We start from the raw sequence: 17988 nt of genomic DNA on the forward strand, positions 1-17988 counted from the left end.
TGTGTCTTCAGCATTTGCCGAAAACTGTATAGTAAAGCTGTCAGATGCACCTCTGGGGAGGGAGTCCCACAGTTTATGGGGCTGCCGCAAAGAATGCTGTTTCACAGGCTACACACACCAAACATCTGAGAGCGGTGGAGCCATATTCAAGGAACAGGCTTACAGTGGCTGAATTGAGAATGTTCACCCTTCTACAGCAAATGTGTAACTGTACATAATATTGCAAATGGTTTCCTTCCTACTTCAAATACTTTATTCATTACTTTTTTAAAGGTTTAAACTCCCTTTTCTCAGTCCATTGAAGTCAGGTAGAAGCACAGTGTTATCTGTATTTTGTGTATTTAAAGGTTTGTGAATCTGTTTCGTTACATAAAAAGCTTTGAGTTTCTGGAGTCCGAGGCTTGGGACATCCCTTAAGAGGAATCCTTCTCAAGATACACTGTTTCTAGTTCAGGAGGGTTGGGGCAACTCTCCAGAACAGCATGGAAGTTGGTGCAGGGAACAACTGCAAGGAGAAAGGATTAATTATAATTACCTTTCACCAGAAATGGAAAAGCAACTCAGGATCTAAGCCAAAGTTTGTTTGTAGCCTTTGTCAGTAAATTTAATGGGATTCAGAATTGTTACTCTTAAAGTAACAATTTACTTTAAGAGTAAATTACTTTAAGAGTAAATTTACTCTGCTTTTTCTGAGCAATAATTTCCCAGCACAGGCCCTTTGTTAAGCTCCAAGTTTTCTGCTGTTGCAAGCTCACTGCTTTTGTGTTTTTCTTCAGCTGAGAAACTGGACTGTTGAAGAACTTCAAAGAAGACTCGGGGCGCTTGACCCCATGATGGAGCAGGAGATAGAAGAAGTTCGCCAAAGGTATCAGTCGAAACGGCAGCCAATTCTTGATGCCATTGAAGCAAAGAAGAGACGCCAGCAGAACTTCTGAGGAAAGCCTGCCAGTAGAATAGATATCCATCATCCCTAACAATAAACTGCGTTTCTATGACTACTGTGTAGGTGGATTTCTGTTTTAAATGGTCCGGTTTTCACGTGACACTAAGCCAAACCATAGCTTAGCATGAACAAATTCCCAGAGAGGAGATGGTGGCTTTGTTCTTACTCTGGTCAATCTGCTGGGCTGCGCTGAGCAAAGTCATGATTTGGCTTAGTGTGTCCTCTGAACCCAGTCTTGTGATTTAGCTCTTACAGACAAACCACATGCTGTAACCAAGGATTGTCCTAGCATTTATGATTTGGAAAGAGCTAAGCCATGAGCCCAGGTTCAGAAGACACACTAAATCAAATCGCAGCTTAACTCAGTGCAGTGCAACAGCATCAGGACCAGGGAGGAGCAAAATCCCTGCTTTGTGTTAAGCCATGGCCTGGCCTAGCGTTGTGTGCAAACAATGGCAATGTGTTAGCAAAGCAAAGCAAGCCAGTGGCTGCTTCCTCCATTTACTGTAGCACCTTTTCAAACTCAGGAATGCCATTATGTGGAGTCCTCATGAACAGATTATGCTTGTGTTTCAGTGTTAGATGTGTTCTGAATAGATCGCATGTTGCTTCAGAGAAGTCCTGTTACTTTTGGAGCCTGTCTATATATTTTGGAGGAACAGTTGGAAACAGACTAAAAGAATGTTGGTGCTCAGATGGCCAGTCAGTCTCACAGGCCTGTTTTCTGCCTTGTGGGTTTATCCCATCCTGTGGTGTAAGGCTGCCTCATTGGTTCATGAAGAAAACAAAGTAGGTAAAATGTTGTCTTTTGTTGGATGCACTTAGGTTGGACTGCAAGGATGCAAACGTATGCTTCTTTTTGTGAAACTCTTAAGTGCTTGTGAAACCAGAAACCTTGCACACTTGTCTGTTCACCTAATTTGGCCCAATAAAAGATGCATAGCTTAACTTCCGTATCTCCTTTATGCAGCAACCACTTTGTATTAAACTGCCCCCTCTTTAAACTTCCCCCTGTTACTGTTTAATGGTACTCTGGAAATAGGTTTTTAAAAGAAAAGTGATTCACTGGCAAAAATATGCAACCTGCTCCAGCATTTGAAAAGGAATATAAACTCTTTTTGTCCCTTCCAAAAGCCTGTAAAAGTCCCATGCCTTACAATTCCCCCTTTTAAAGTATTGAATTTCAGGCTTATATTTATATCCTTTCCACTGTGTACTTTATGAGTGAATGCTGATAACATTTGAGTGATTTCTTGGTATTTTTAAAATATATTAATGTGAAACCAACCCATCACTCAAGAAAACGTGAATCCTACTTTGTATTTCTTCAGAATTCCTTGCAGCAGAGGAATGTCAAAGTACTTGCAACTCAGGAAATTAGGAACTCTATTGAGATAATGAGAGGTTTGAAATATTTAAGGAATTGTGAATGTTTATGGGCTTTGCTATTTTGAGCTTGATTTGTTTGAGGCTTGCAATATTAGTTTTAAATTTTAAACTAGAATGTGTTTTTCTGTTTATTTGGAAAGGTTAAGGACGTCAGTTAAGATTAAAATAACAATCTGTTGGCTCAAAAGAATAATTTCAAAATGCCCTTTTAGGAAAAGCTTGATGTGTCAAGCTTAATAAAGCAATTTCATTCATTTCTAAGCAGCAGGACTCCTGCTAAAATAAAGTGTGTGAGAGTGTGTCTGATGCTCTGTGCAATTCTCACTCATTGCTGTTGGATTTGCACAAGAGAAATTTACGATGGAATGTGCCTGTGGTTATTGGCCTCCCCAGGTTTCACAAGTATCAGAACACAATGACCAAGCTCTATAAAAAGGCCTGTTGTTTCAGCATGTGAATGAAAGGAGCACAAAAGTCTTCCAGTCCAGCAGCAGCCCCCCTGTGCCTCATAAATTGCTCCTCAGAGGGTGCATAGGAAGTGGGTAGCTAAAATGTCACATTTGTGGCTGGAAGACGGCATGCCTGTTGCATCCTAGCCAGTCTCTACAGTTCTTGATGTTGCAGCGTGATAAACTGGAATAAAGGAAGAAATGTGCAGATACACTTCCATTCTTGCTGCTCAAGGCCTGAAAATTATTTGTGAACAGCCCGTGTGTAACTTCTGTTTTACTCTGGTTGCAGCAGAGGATTAAACACTCTGGTACTAACCTTTTAGGGTGGGTGTGGAGGAGAGATCATGACCTAGCCTCCAATCTCTCCTCTTCACTTATCCCAGCTGCAATGTGTGCTCTCATCCCAGTTGCACCGTAGGCCATGCATTCTTTTGCATGTGGTGAGTGTGACCTGAACCAAGTTTACGTTTCATGTGCTAGTGGGGAAGGGTGAAGTCATCCAAACCCTTTCTGCTGCTGAAGGAAGTTTGTCTCATTGTAAGCAGAGCTCAAGCTCTTTTCAAAAATATAGGGAAGCATTGCTGTTAAGACAACCTGCTGAAGAGCAGTGGTCTAATTGCCAGTGTTTCTCTTTCTAACGACCTGGCCAAGGATATATTTGGCTTAGCCCAGATCAGGGCTGGGGAACCTCTGGCCCTCCACATGTTGTTGTGACTCCTAACACGCAAGGAGACGCTGGGAGCCAATGCCCAGGGTTGATGGGAGTTGTAGTCCAGTAGCAGCTGGAGGACCCCAGGTTCCCCATCACTGCCCTGGATGGAGAAGCCCTAAAAAAGCTGAGCAGAAATTAGCAATCCGGTTGTACAAGTTCAGTGACGGAAAGAGAAGTATTAAAATAAACCAAAGTAATTATGTTCCCTGTAAAGCCATGCTGATCAGCTGCTGTTCAAGTATGTACAGTTTGCAACGCAAGCTAACCTTTTGAAATACTCGTTTTTTGTTAATGGTTCTAGCAAATAGAAATCTGCCATGAAAGGCTAGAAAGCCAGTCATTTGCAATTTAACTATGGAGGTGCAAGCAAAGGGGTAAAGTGAGGGGATGCTACCTGCAGCAGAAATGTACTTTATTTACTGCGCAAGTAAATTTATTTTGCACCCCCTCCATCTACTGTTTCCTTGCTTTAAATGCAATTTTCAACTATGTGAATCAGGTGGGAGGACCTTTCTCAGTAACCCGTGAAGCCAGATGGCTGCTAAAGTGGGTGCCTTTTGCCTCTGGCTATGATGCCTACCCCACAGTATTTCACATTCAGGTATTTAGGTGAGTAACTTGCTCTCACATAAAGGAGATGGTCCTTTAGCTGGGAATCTTTGCCTTTACAATATGTGCCATGGTAGCAGGGAAATACATGTGTTTGGGATGTCTTGTCTGCAACCAGCCAGACTCTTAATGAGTCTCCTAATGAAATATTACTATTTTTGTTGTGGAAGCAAGTGAATGAAAAAGCACAGCAGTCTCAGTAACGTAGTCCCATCCCCCCCCCCCCAATCTAAAAGATATGAGAATGAATTGCTGGATTCCTGCTATTGTAGTTCAGCATCAGGAAGCCATCTTCAGTAAATTCAGCCTAATCAAAGACTCCGGCTCTCATTTTGAATTCTTCTGCAAGAATATACCACTTCATCTATCACCCAGATTGTAATTTTAGGGACTTCTTCTGAAAGAATGTTGTCCAGAGCAAACAGTGTTTAAAGCAAGGTATTCATATACTTATGAAATCTCATTCTCGTGGTTGATGGGTCCATAAACACAGCTTGAAGCATTCCGGATAAGCTGCCATCTTTTCTTCCCACCGCCCTAAATCAAGTGTTTGGTTGTTGGTTCTGTGAAAGACTTAAATGTGAAGTTAGTCGCTTTAATGTTTTGTAATGAAGTTAGCACATCATACCCAATGTAACTTGAAATTTCTCTTTTGTAGAGATTTGTCTGATTTGTACATATTAGAATGGATTGGAATCCTTAGTTTGTATATGAAAGCAACTTTTTATTACATGTTCCTTTTGAGTTTGATACAGTTCTTTGTTTTGAGTTTTAAACACCTTGCCTTATTTGTTTAATAGGACAAAATAAACTGTTCCAATAAAAAAAGTTGGTTTTTTGTGGTTTAAAAGATACTGATGTGACCTAAGTATATAACTGATGTTTCTGTGGAACAGGATCTACTGGAAGATATTGGGATGATTTGCAGTACATTTGCAGAGTTTGTTGATTCTCAGTTGTTTAATGATAGGAGCAAGAGCAACAAAATTGATCTACTGAAATGAGGAAAGCTTGGAATGACCAGGGGTGAATGTTTTTGTGAAAGGACTGTGAGTTCCAATTAGTTCTAGTACTGAAAACAAAATTCCTCAGTTCAAGATAGTTTAAGGCTAAAGGTGTGTTTTTTGCACTAGTTTCTAGTTGGTAGATTCCAGAGTTCTAATTTTTTTAACAAAGGAGATCTTGCAAGCCTTAAGTCTAATACAGTACCACCTAGTGACTAAAATGTGACACTAGCCATACAATATGTATGTCTACTCAGAAGTAAGTCTCACTGAGTTCAGTGATGCATACTTGCAGGTAAGTGTGTATCAAAATCTAGACAGTCGTACCTTGGATCCTGAATGCCGTAAACCTGGAAGTGAGTGTTCCGGTCTGCAAACATTCTTTGGAACCCGAACGTCTGATGTGGCTTCTTCGGCTTCCGATTGGCTGCAGGAGCTTCCTGCAGCCAATCTGAAGCTGTGCCTTGGTTTCTGAATGTTTTGGAAGTTGAATGGACTTCCAGAACGGATTCCGTTTGACTTCTGAGGTACCGGTGTATCTTGGTCCATGTGCATTACCTTAACTTCTTGATGGAAGGCTCATTTTTGTTCCTGGAGAATGGATTCAAAGACTGCAAGAAGGCATTCCAGCTCTTTCCCATTTGACTTTATTGCAGCTGGTTTGCAAGGAGCAATTCAAGGACACTGTCAGTCAGCATCTGAGCAGCCAGCCAGCAACTAAATACCTCCAAAGAAAAACTGGGAAGAGAGAGAGGCAGGCTTGCATGCTCTGGTGTGGCAGGATGTGAATGCGAGCAAAGCATTTCTAGACCAAACATATCTCCGAAACAGCCTCCAGCTTCAACTGTGCTTTGCTGAACAAAAAGACCTGCAGGCATTTGAAGATTGCTCTGTGCAAACTATGAACTGAATTGGATTGGGTTGTAGCAATCCGCAAAATTGGCAGGCATTAGCCATATGAATAGGGAGACCATGCATACAGAGGACAGTCTTCTATTTGAAGGGCCTTCAGAGGAAAGACATCTCCATGAAGACATCTTATGGTTGAAATGTTGCCCATTTCAAGGCTGGTTCAAAGATAACTTTAAGAAGAAAGAGCAGCAGGCTAGGCAGGATTGAGGTGTTTGGAAGTTGTGGTGCAATTCCCCAAATAGGGTCCCCTTCTCCCAGAAACGGAACACATGGAATAAGGTATCACAAAATAAGTAATGTGGTATTTTTTTTTAAAAAAAGTTACGGCATAAGCTTTTGTGGAGCAACAAAAAAATTATTGAGCCTGTAGAGCAGGCATGGCCAAACATGGCCTTCCAGCTGTTTTGGGACTACAGCTCCCATCATTCCTAGCTAACAGGACCTGTGGTCACAGATTATGGGAATTGTAGTCCCAAAACAGCTGGAAGGCCAAGTTTGGCCATGCCTGCTGTAGAGGCTCAAAAAACTTTTTGCCAAACTTGATTTAAAAAACCTCTTGAGCATGTGTAGTTTCACATTTTTAAATCACTTTCACTTAAGCCATTGTTTTTGCTCACTTCATCCCTTGGGCCAGTCACCAACTCTCAGCCTAGCCTACTGCACATAGCTGTTGTGGAGATAGATAAGAAAGTATAAAATTTCTGCAAAGGGAGCAATTTGTGCTTGTAGGCATCAACTTTTTGTTCCTTGAACCAGAGTGTTGCATTTTTGTACTATTAGCGCCATGTTTTTCTGTTCCCTCCTGCCCAAATTAGCACAGCTAATTGGCTTCAGCCAATCTTAATCTGGCCTGATTATTGCACATTCTAGATGCATAAATCCTCCTAGTGTTTGATGGTGCTTGCTGCCAAAGTAGTGTGTACAGAGGATTGATCCCTAAGGAGCTGTTTTAGACCAGTAACCACTGGGGATGGAAGGCTAAGGAAAGCAGGGTGTTTTGTTTTCATTTCCCCAAGTCGCACCTCTCACCAGTCCTGTGCCCACCTTGAATGCTTTTCCCTGGCTGGAGGAGACATGCACGCTCCTCTGTCTTTTGTGTGGCAGTATTGTAGCTTACTTGCCAACAAAGGTCCGTATAGCTAAAGCTATGTTTTTCCCAGTATGGAAGTGAGAGCTGGACCATAAAGAAGGCTCATCCCCAAAGAATTGATGCTTTTGAATTATGGTGCTGGAGGGAGACTCTTGAGAGTCCCATGGACTACAAGAAGATCAAACCTATCCATTCTTAAGGAAATCAGCCCTGAGTGCTCACTGGAAGGACAGATCCTGAAGCTGAGGCTCCAGTACTTTGGCCACCTCATGAGAAGAGAAGACTCCCTGGAAAAGACTGATGTTGGGAAAGATGGAGGGCACAAGGAGAAGGGGACGACAGAGAACGAGATGGTTGGACAGTGTTCTCGAAGCTACCAGCATGAGTTTGACCAAACTGCGGGAGGCAGTGGAAGACAGGAGGGCCTGGCGTGCTCTGGTCCATGGGGTCACGAAGAGTCGGACACGACTAAACGACTAAACAACAACAACTTTGTAGCTTACTATACAAAGTTAAGAGTCACATCTGTTGCTGCAAACCCTTTTTGCCTCTGACTCCACCTACCACTGGCATGCATGGAAGGTTTCCCCGTGAGGGAATAAGAATTGAAAAATGCCCTCTCTTCCTGGGCTAGATTTGCTTTTTTAAAGCCCACAGCAATTGTGCAGATCAATGCTTAATACGTTATTGAAAATGGAGCCAGCCAACTACCATTTGGCTTGACCAGACTGCAATTCATTCTCCTATACATCTCTGGCTTCTGTACGAGTGCATGGTAGCGGGAAGGGACAGCAAAAGAAATGACTGCGAGGGACAAGAAGCCCTGTGTCTTATCAACCCAGTGGTTCTTACTGGAGCAGAGGAGTCTTTTAAGGGTATCTGAAAAGAGCTCTGCCTTTCTTGAACTCCGTTTGGTTTCACAGTGCAAAGCCTTAACGCAGTGCCGTGTATTAAAGTGCAGCAGCCAGAATTGCAGCTTCTGTGACTGGAAGACGGCGTGCTAATGGATCTTTAGAAAGACAATAATGTAAAATGTATGAAACACCTGCCCGCGCAGTGGCATCAAGGCTTGGGAGTGAAGCATATATTCTCCTTGTGGCAAGAGGGACCCAGGGCACTTAAAAGAGCGTGGAATTAAAGTTGACAAGGTTCTAAATAAAAACACAAGATGGCAGGCAGGGAATCCTTAAAGGAGGGATGCAGAAGCTCTACAGATGCAGCTGTAGTTCCCATCATTCCTGATCGATGGCCATGCTACATGGGTGTGATGGGAGCAGGCTTAACAGCTTCTGGAGGAACCATCCCTGGCTTTAAAGCATGTCTCCCATAAGAGTTGACCTTAAGCCAGGAGTGAGTAGAGGCTGATCTAGAGCTTCTGGACAGAAAACATTTCAGAATCAGTCTAGGCTCATCCAGCTGTTGTCTCCAGGATTCAGTTTGCATCTTTCAGCAGAAGGTTTCCCAAACTTGGGTCTCCAGCTGTTTTAGGACTACAACTCCCATCATCCCTAGCTATCAGGACCAGTGATCAGGAATGATGGGAACTGTAGTCTGAAAAACAGCTGGAGACCTAAGTTTGGGAAGCCCTGTGATCTTTGGATGAAGGGCGGTCTGCAAATTTAATTAATTATATGCCATTTCTATGCTCGTTTCTCTCCTACACACACACATACTGATTGCTTGGAGAACTTAATTGCAAAATTCCAATTTTGAAGGATGGTTGTGTTTCTATTCTTCTATTGTTCCAGAAAGTACACATTTGACAGATTTTCCTTTAAATGCAAACTGAATCAAATCTCCTCCACCCCTAGTCCTCCCTCTCTCATGGATATATGAAGATGCCTTATTGACAAAAAGTTTGAGTTTTAATGGAGAAAAGTCGGTATTGCAGGAGATATGCCAGCTTCCACATTTAATAAGCACAGGGGGTGGGGTGGGGGGAATTTCACTTTAAAGAAATCAGTTCCTCTAACCAGAGGCATTTTCTGTTCCTTTGACAGTTTCTTGGTAGGAAGTTACTTGTATCGTGCTTTGCAGAGCCCCTGTAGGGGATAAAGGATAGACTGGCATTGATGATTGAATCTCCTCTGTCAAGTTAGAATCTCCTGGACCTATGGATTTTAATTCCCACAATGCCTAAAAGGCATCCATTTTTAATAACAGCAAAGAAACCGGTGCCAGAAGGGATATATTTCTTACTTGTGTTTATTAGTATTGAGACTTTCATGACAGATGCTGAAATTGCATTCCATTTAATATCAAGAGGAGGAATGTTCTGTAACTTAAAAGAGAGCACCTTCCTTTGAGGTGATCAGCAGAAAGTGAGCTCATTCATCTACCAAATACTCTATGAGTTTCACTGAGGGTAGACAGCTTCTGTTCTCTTCCTCATGCCTACAAAAGTCATACCAACACTGGGTTGCCAACTTTTCAAACTGCCCCTGCAACTATGCTTTTGGAGGTCGTTTGATCTGCGGCAAGTATTAGAAATCACCCCAGAATTGGTCCTACTAAACATCTTCCAATACAACAATGCCCACTTACTCCACAAAGAACTCATAACCCACCTATTCTCAGCAGCCAGAAACATCATAACCAGACACTGGAGAGACCTGTCAGGAGTAAGCATGGACCAATGGTACCAAATAATATGGGAAACAGCCCTACTAGAAAAATTAACCAATAAACTGAAACTGACACAGGGACAAATAGAAGAAGACGCCTTCACCCCATTATGGCTCCCCTTTATCACATACACAACCCAACAAGACAATGACAAAAATCCACCAACAGCATACAAATCCATAGGGCTAACCTGATCCAAAACACACACACCGCACTCACACATGAAAACAAAGACCACCACAGCCAATCACAAATGGAACAGCCACACCCTAGGCAAACCCCAACCTCTCTCACCACCAAAGGAACACAAGTGAACAGGAGAGAACCTGCACAAGCAACACTGACACAAAACCCCACATATATTAAGTAAAATAGAAACATTGCCACCCGACCCCACCCCCACTCATCTTTCCCCCCTCCTTCCCCTTTTCTTCCTAATGTCTCAACAAATGAAACTGATTTATAAAAAAAGTTACATAAAAAAATATATTGCACGCACCTTTGTAAATCAAGAAAAACTTTAATAAAAATACATTTTAAAAAAACTAGAAGAGGGTTAAATCTTATCTTGATGCTGCTTAAAAAAAACCCTTCATTTGTTAATTTCTACAGATCAAAGAACTGCTAGAGGCTGTCAGGGGGTCTGGCCCCACCAACCTGTCGAAGTGGCCTTTGTGGGCAGGGGGAGGTCAGGATCCGAGCCACCGACTGGATCCAGTTCCCCAGCCCTGGTTAAAAGAAGAAGAAACCTTCTCCATTTACCGTATTTTTCGCTCCATAAGACACTTTTTTCCTCTTAAAATCTAAGGGGAAATGTCTGTGCGTCTTATGGAGCGAATGTGTGGTCCCTGGGGCTGGGGGCGGACCCGGGCTTCCCCCGCCTGCCCCACAAGCTCGGGGATCAGCGGGAAGGCTGCGCACAGCCTTTCCGCTGCTCCCCAACCTGCTCTTTGGGGCTGGCAGTGGGGGAAAGCCGGGCTTCCCCCATCGCCAACCCCGGGGAGCAGGTCGAAAGGAGCTCCGGAGGCTTCGGGTTGCCTTCACTGAAGCCTGGAGAGCGAGAGGGGTTGGTGCGCACTGACCCCTCTCACTCTCCAGGCTTCCAAGGTAGCCGCCTGAAGCCTCCAGAGCACAGCAGGAACTCCCGCTGCGCTCCAGAGGCTTCAGGTTGCCTTCACTGAAGGCGAATGAACGCACCTTGTTTTACAGGGGGAGAACAAGAAAAAAATCTCCCCCTCTCTGCGCAGCACCCCTTCAGCAAAGCAGCAGGAGAAATGGAAGGGGCTCTGTTTCTCCTGCCGCTTCACTGAAGGGGCGCTGCACAGAGAGGGGGAGAATTTTCCCCCTTGTTCTCCCCCTCTAAAACAAGGTGTGTCCTATGGAGCGAAAAATACGGTAAATGGTAAAGCCAAGTTCAGCAAGTTCAAGGGTAACCCTTGGAATTGTTGGCCGATGGCCATGTAGATCTGGCATTGCAGCTTTAAAATTGTACCACATTGCGAACCGACTTAATTTGCAGTTTCTAAAACAATACATGGACTCAAATGTAGCTACCCTTTGGAATTTACACTTCTCCACTAATTCTATTATTAGGATTTAAAATAAAGTGAACTGGTTATTTAACTGGCTAGAATTATGCCACAGCCAGCTGTTTCAGCATTTTGCATTTAAATATAGTTCTTCTAATTTTAGGTTGAGATAGCTGGTTCCCACAGGCTGGAACTAAATGCAGTTGGATGAGTTATTTCTTTAAAAGTATGGAAGTGAGGGTCACAAACGACTGGGTATTTCCTTCCACTCCTTGTTCTGACAGTTCAAATCACTATTTTATTCTATTTTTAAGGGTGTCCAAGTGCAGTGGAGGACAGAACTCCCATCGACTGATGAGAGCTGTAGTTCTGCAACATGTGGAGGACCACTTTTGACCTAAGTAGGCTTGGAGATGGATAATGCTTCCTTAGGACAAGAGGCACTGTTGTCCATATTATAATGGCAGGCTCACTTTCATAAACCTTGACCTAAAAAGGAAATAAGACCAGAGTGCTTACAGCAGGGATGGGGCCCTCCAGATGTTTAATTACAGCTCTCATTATACCTGACATCTTGCTGGCTGGGTCTGAGGCCAGCAGATCCCCATAATAGACCACCATCCAAATACGGCAGCAAGCCTAATCACACTTATTTGTGACTATGCCTTCCTAAACTCAACAGGATTTCTTCTGCCTAAATATGCATATGATTGCTCTGTAAGTCTGTTCTCTCCTCCACTGTGGACATCAGCCCAGGTTTTTCTCCCTTTCCTTCCCTCATCCACACCGTTTCCCCCTCAACATTCGGCTTGATGGAGGGTTTTGGAGAACTCAAAATCTTGCTCATAGTTTTGTGATATTTTGGGTGGTCTGAACGAAAGAACTGCGCAACGGGATTTTGAAATGCTTCCAATATGCCAACCAACAGAACTTCCTAAGCTTTCCCAGTGTAAAAGTGGAGACGAACAAGAAAATGATATCCGATGATGGGTCACTAAGATCTTTAATAAAATATACCATATGCATCCCATGCATAAATATAAAATTACTATTGTACATGCTTTTTGATGATCTTGTTGCATAACAGTTTTCCTTAGCATATTTAACTGGCATCTAATATCAAGTACATTTTGCTACCCGGCGATATTGAGGAGCAAATGGGTACTCCTGTATTCAAGTATCTGTAGCATCCTTCTTCAGCAATTTCATCTCACAACAATGAGCAAAGTCTGGACCATGAATGACCCCATTTGCTTCTTAAGAATGGAAGACAATGGCTCTGATGTTCATGGCTAATGTGTTCATGTCCATCATTGTGTTTCTCTTGGAGCCAGCATGAGGTGTGATCTGATGTATTGCGCTGTAGTCTCTTGGCTTGAAAGGAATGGGGCAAAACAACTGGTTTCAAGTCTTTCTTCAAAACCGAGCTACACAAAAGGTGGTTAAACACTTTACACATACAGACATCTTTTAAAGTGCCCAGTTCCCTATTTAGGTCAGTAGGGTTGGTGTTTCTACATGTAGGAATAGGCATTAGCACGCACATTAAGCAAAACATGAATTCAGAAACTTTACACACCATCTTACGAACATGTATGATGACCAGGGGCCTATGTTATTGGCTCATCTCTATGCTCTGAAATCTTTTGTGGCTGCTTTGGACAATCTGGGCCTTCAGGATCAAAGTAGACACAGTATCAAATGTGTATTTACATTTGAACAGCACGTTCTAGAAAATGCAAAAAGCCGCGGTGAGGTTGGGAGACAGGAGTTTAACACTTTCTTTGGAAAGTTCAAAATGGCTCCTTCAAAGCTGCAAATTGCTTTGGAAGGAAAGTTCTATTATTATTATTATTAATTCTGTTTTCTATACTGCCTTCCATCTGAGGGTGACTGACAATATAAAAACACCAAATTGGTGCCCATGGGAGCTTTCTTCCCAATACAAACAGCAGCTTCAGGGGAGCGATTTTAACATGCATGCTGCAAAGAAACGTTTGATACTGAATCTAGTTTGGACCTAAGGCATCCTTTGAGGAGATTTCACTCACTCACACCTACACACACACATACATATACGGCCACAATATCAAACAGGACTTCTGTATTTCCAACAGCCATCACTGATCAAATGCTACACAGGGAGCGTTGTTCAGCGCTGCACCACCACTGGAAGAAACTGAAGAAAAGTTAAAAAGCATGTCTGCTTATTTACTATACATTTCATTTCCTCCCAGATGCTCAGATCACAATGCTTTTCTAAGGGGACAGTTCACGTGTTTAGTTGATGCACACTCAGGAGTGATTCAATTTCACTTTCTTGGTTACACACAGAGGGAAAAACAAAAAATAAACAGAGGCTGCAGTCTTAAACCTACTTACCAAATGAGCAAGCCCCACTGAATTCAATTCAGACTTACCGTACTTCTAGTAGCCCAATGGTTAGGATTGTGCTGTTGGCATGCTGTCATTTTTATCAAAGTGAAAATGGGGTGTGGGGACAGAAACAAGCAGCAAAAAAACCATCAGAGGCAACAACACAATTACAGGACCCTGGTTCTTTAGTCATTGCAAAAGATAGCACTCGTATCTGTTATGGGGGGGGCACCCGACAAAAATTATTAGCAGAAACCTCCATATAAAGAATGACGAAAAGCCACACAGGAAACATCAACTTGTTTTTTACTTACATTTAAATCTTGCCTTGCTTTCTTACTCAGAGCTGAATTAGCTTCACAAACTCTCCCTTAGGTTACAGCGAGAGCTGGTGACTTACCAAAAACACCCGCCAAGCTTCATATCTGAAAGGAATTTAAGTCTGGATCCAACTTCCCCTGCTATTCTAGCTACTATAGTGCCATGTACACAGCTAAAATGGATTCAATGGGGTTGTAATACTATGCATTTGCTAGGGTACGTCCCTTTGAATTCACTGAGGCTTACTCCACACAAACATGCATCATGGCTGGGTTGTAAATCATTTCTGTTTTGGAAAAGAATGCTGTTGAACCTAAATTTTGGTTTTAAATAAAAGGACTGGGAGGAGAGTACAGAAAGGACCTTCTTGCATATGCTACCCTGCCTTCTCCAGAGAAGCTCACCTGTTGCCGATATTAACAAATTTTCTGCACCAGGCGAAAACCTTTCTAGTTCCCCTTCTAACATCTGCAAGTTTTAATCTTATTATCGTTTCTGTTTTATAACTTGCCTTTTGTGGTTTTACAATGTAATGCTTTCTCCCTCATAAAGCACCTCAGAAAGATTTATTGAAGGCCGTCATATAAATTCTGAAAATAAGCAAAATAAAATCAGAGCAGGGGACAGATTTGTCTGAATGTCAGATGAGATATAATGGCTACTTTGCTAGCTAGCTGCAAATTGGACCAGACAAACGCCAAATTACCGTAAGTAAGATTCTTTCAGGTCTCTAATGATTGTGCTCAGACCAATGGATGTTTGGCTCTGAATCACTCCAATTCAGTCTATTCTCCCCATGTGGCCCTTTCAGGTTGAATTTTCCATCTCAGCAGTAAGAGTATCTGTAAACATTCCATAGCATCACATAAGCTCAGTTAAGGGGCAGTGTTTTGATCTCTAATGTTTTAAGAACCTGTGCCATCATAGCAACCCAGTCACTGATAAGGGACAGCTCACTAACTCAGTTGGCTGAAGCACGCCTAACCGTGTTTAAGCCTTAATCATAATCATGTGCACGGAACTGAATATTTGCTATTCTGCAAATATTATCAGTTCTCTCTCTCCCACTTCTGATTACCCAGCAAACCTAGATAAAGGACGTATGTGGTCCTCTTTGTTCAATTACGCCAAAGGTGAACTGCTTGCATTTGTTCATGAAAACGGAGCCTTGGCGCTCAAAGCTCTTATGCTGATGGAAGGAGAGGAACTAAAGCAATTTTCATCATTATAAAGAAGAATGGCAATGGCATTCTGAACTCTAGCGCTTGCCCTGATCGGTTCTAATCTTGGAAGAGGAAGGCTCCGAGATCATTAGATCAGCCCTCAGTTATCAATATTGCAGCTTAATGCAGTTTTTGGCAACTCAGGCAACACAGAACTCAGGCAACACAGAAGCTTGAATTCCTCTTGACTTTTCTCACCTCTTCCCTCCTCTTACCACTCACAGCTCTGGGAGGCAGACACATTAGCTTGCCTGCTTATGACGCCTGCTCATCTGGGGAGGCCACTCATTGGAAACCACTGAGATTTCGTCCCCACCTTTGTTTTGTCAAAGGGTAGACCAGCCTTCCCCAACCTGGTGCACTCCAGATGTTTTGGACTACGACTCCCATCAGCTCTAGCCAGTGCAGCTGTGCAGTATGTTGTCTGTGGCTGATGGGAATTCTAGAGACAATAATCTGGGATGCATCAACTTAGGGAAGGGGTAGACAGAAAGTCACCTCTTTGAATGTGTGCATTTGACTGCATCACAGCCCCATCACAGGAATTGCCAATCACACACTATTGTCACTTGATGGAACCCTGAGCATAAGAAGAGATCTGCCGGATTAGACCAAGAGGTCCAACTAAAACAGGGTCCTATTTCCCACTGTAACTAGTCAGGCGCCTCTGGGAAGCCCACAAACAGCAGATTTTCTAGTTGGTGGCAGGCAATAATCATGCTTTAATAGAGCATCAAGTTCATTGACCTCAGTATTGTCTACACTGATTGGCAGCAGCTCTTCTAGAAGGCTTCTTTCCCAGCCTGACCTGGAAATACTGGAAATTGAACCTAGGACCTTCTGCCATGCAAAGCAGATGTCCTGCTACTGAGGAAAGTTTTTAATGTCCGATGATTTATTATGTTTCTGTATATGCTGGAAGCCACCCATAGTGGCTGGGGCAACCCAGTCAGGTGGGCGGGATACAAACAATAAATTTTATTACTACTAATACTGTTACTATTACTATGTTGCTTCACAGTTGCATGCCACCACCTGGCACCCAAAGGCATACCTGTCACCATAAAGGGAAAGCAACACTTATTTGTGAGGGACTGGGAAATATGTGGAGGTATTTTGAGGAACCTCATGAGAAGAGAAGACTCCCTGGAAAAAACCCTGATGTTGGGAAAGATTGAGGGCACAAGGAGAAGGGGACGACAGAGGACGAGGTGGTTGGACAGTGTTCTCGAAGCTACTAACATGAGTTTGACCAAGCTGTGGGAGGCAGTGTTAGACAGGAGTGCCTGGCGTGCTCTGGTCCATGGGGTCACGAAGAGTCGGACACGACTAAACAACTAAACAACAACAACAATTTTGAGGAACAAGGGCCTAAGGGTTTAAGGCATTCATTTGTTTAGGGCAGGGGTGAGAAACCTGTGGCCACCTCAGATGTTGCAGGACCACAACTCCCATCAGCCGCAGCCAGCATGGCCAGTGGTCAGTCAGGGATGATGGGAGTTGTAGTCCATCAACATGTGGAGGGCCAAAAATTCCTCATCCCTGGTTTAGGGAAGGAAAGCTTCCTTCTCATTTCCAGAATTGCCTACAGGTGCAAACTAATGACAAAGAGCATGCCATCTTTGCTGTCCAGAGGCAACCTACCTTACCCCAATGCATATATACGCATTTGCTTCGGGAGCTAAAAGGAAAAGCAAGAAGTGGTGTACCTTCGCTTGGAGGGGACAGGCTTCCTCCTTCTCTACAATGATCAATATTGTCACAGTCCTCTGCATTGTCTTTCCACATCCAACCTTTTCTTTCTTTGTGCAGCCTTGCAAGTGATTTCACAACAGTTACTACCCCATAAAAAAAATGTTGCTGCCTAGTTTCATTTGTAGCACTTCAGCAGCAATAGAGAAAAAGACAATAAACCAACCCTTTCCCATTTACCAAAGCATCTCTTGGCTGGTTGCCTGGAGACCATTTTTAATTGCTATAGGCAACGAGGCAAGTGTCTGTTTCAAAGGACTGCTTTTGCGCTGGTGGAGGAGGAGACGGATAAGCAGAATCACTTCTACTACGACGGAGCTCTGCTGCTGAATTGGGACAACAGAAACTTCCTTAGTTATCGTAAGTTGAGTTCATGGCCATTTACTTTTTGATGCTGAAAGGCAAGTGATTGTGGCAGAAGAAGTTTGATTACAAAGCAATCGGCACTGGAGAAAGTTCTAGTTATATTGAGGTCAAGCAGCATAGCTCTCCAAGCCAGGGCACTGAGCACGCAACTAGACATGAAGTGGGAAATCAGTGATGATGGATCTTCCATTTTTAAAGTTAATAGTGGCTCCATGGCCTCTTAAACGTGAAGTCAAACCAGCCATTTCCCAAAGTTATTATGGGTCCTTGGAGGGAAGATATACAAGTACGAAGTGCTACCCAAGTTAATAGCGAACCGAGGGTGGACAAGCTTTGTTATTAGATGCATTACGACTGTGTTAATTGGGCAATTACAAAAGGCGTCCACTAAATTGCCTGCTTCGGTATCACTGAGCAGGGACTACGCAAGCCTTCTAACTACTATTGGTGCCTGCTTTCTCTCAAGATGCTGTAGAAATGCACTGGGGGGGGGGATACATAGCACGCTCACAGCAATTGCTTCTCTGAAGCCATTTGGAGGATGTCTGAATTGGCCCCGATAGAGGAAGGGATTTCTAAGAAGAACGTACCAAATGAGCCAGCGTTACAAATGGGCACTGAAAGCCATTCCCGAGCCATTCCAGACAAAAACAGCCCAAGGCTCTGGCGAGTTCTGTTAATATGG

The 17988-nt window shown here is 43.2% G+C and overlaps 2 protein-coding genes across 5 annotated transcripts in view; one reads left to right on the forward strand and one right to left on the reverse strand.

Annotated features, from left to right (window-relative positions):
- The window catches only part of STK4 (serine/threonine kinase 4), a 59881-nt gene extending 58886 nt beyond the window's left edge, over positions 1-995 (forward strand). For both annotated transcript variants that reach the window (XM_081011336.1, XM_081011335.1), the window contains exon 11: positions 777-995. In XM_081011336.1, coding sequence (XP_080867462.1) covers positions 777-935 — 159 coding nt within the window. In that variant the 3' untranslated portion in view covers positions 936-995. The remainder of the gene's footprint in view (positions 1-776) is intronic.
- Positions 1-17988, reverse strand: part of KCNS1 (potassium voltage-gated channel modifier subfamily S member 1) — a 71869-nt gene that overhangs the window by 10073 nt on the left and 43808 nt on the right. For 2 of the 3 annotated variants that reach the window (XR_013987930.1, XR_013987931.1), the window contains exon 5: positions 11477-14552. The exons of the other annotated variant lie outside the window; for it this stretch is intronic. The gene's annotated coding sequence lies outside the window, so the exon portion shown is untranslated. Of the gene's footprint in view, positions 1-11476; positions 14553-17988 lie in introns of those variants that run through there. 3 annotated transcript variants of the gene reach the window in all.

The sequence above is a fragment of the Podarcis pityusensis genome (assembly GCF_964106645.2).
Source record: "Podarcis pityusensis genome assembly, chromosome: 6".
Lineage (NCBI taxonomy): Eukaryota > Metazoa > Chordata > Lepidosauria > Squamata > Lacertidae > Podarcis > Podarcis pityusensis.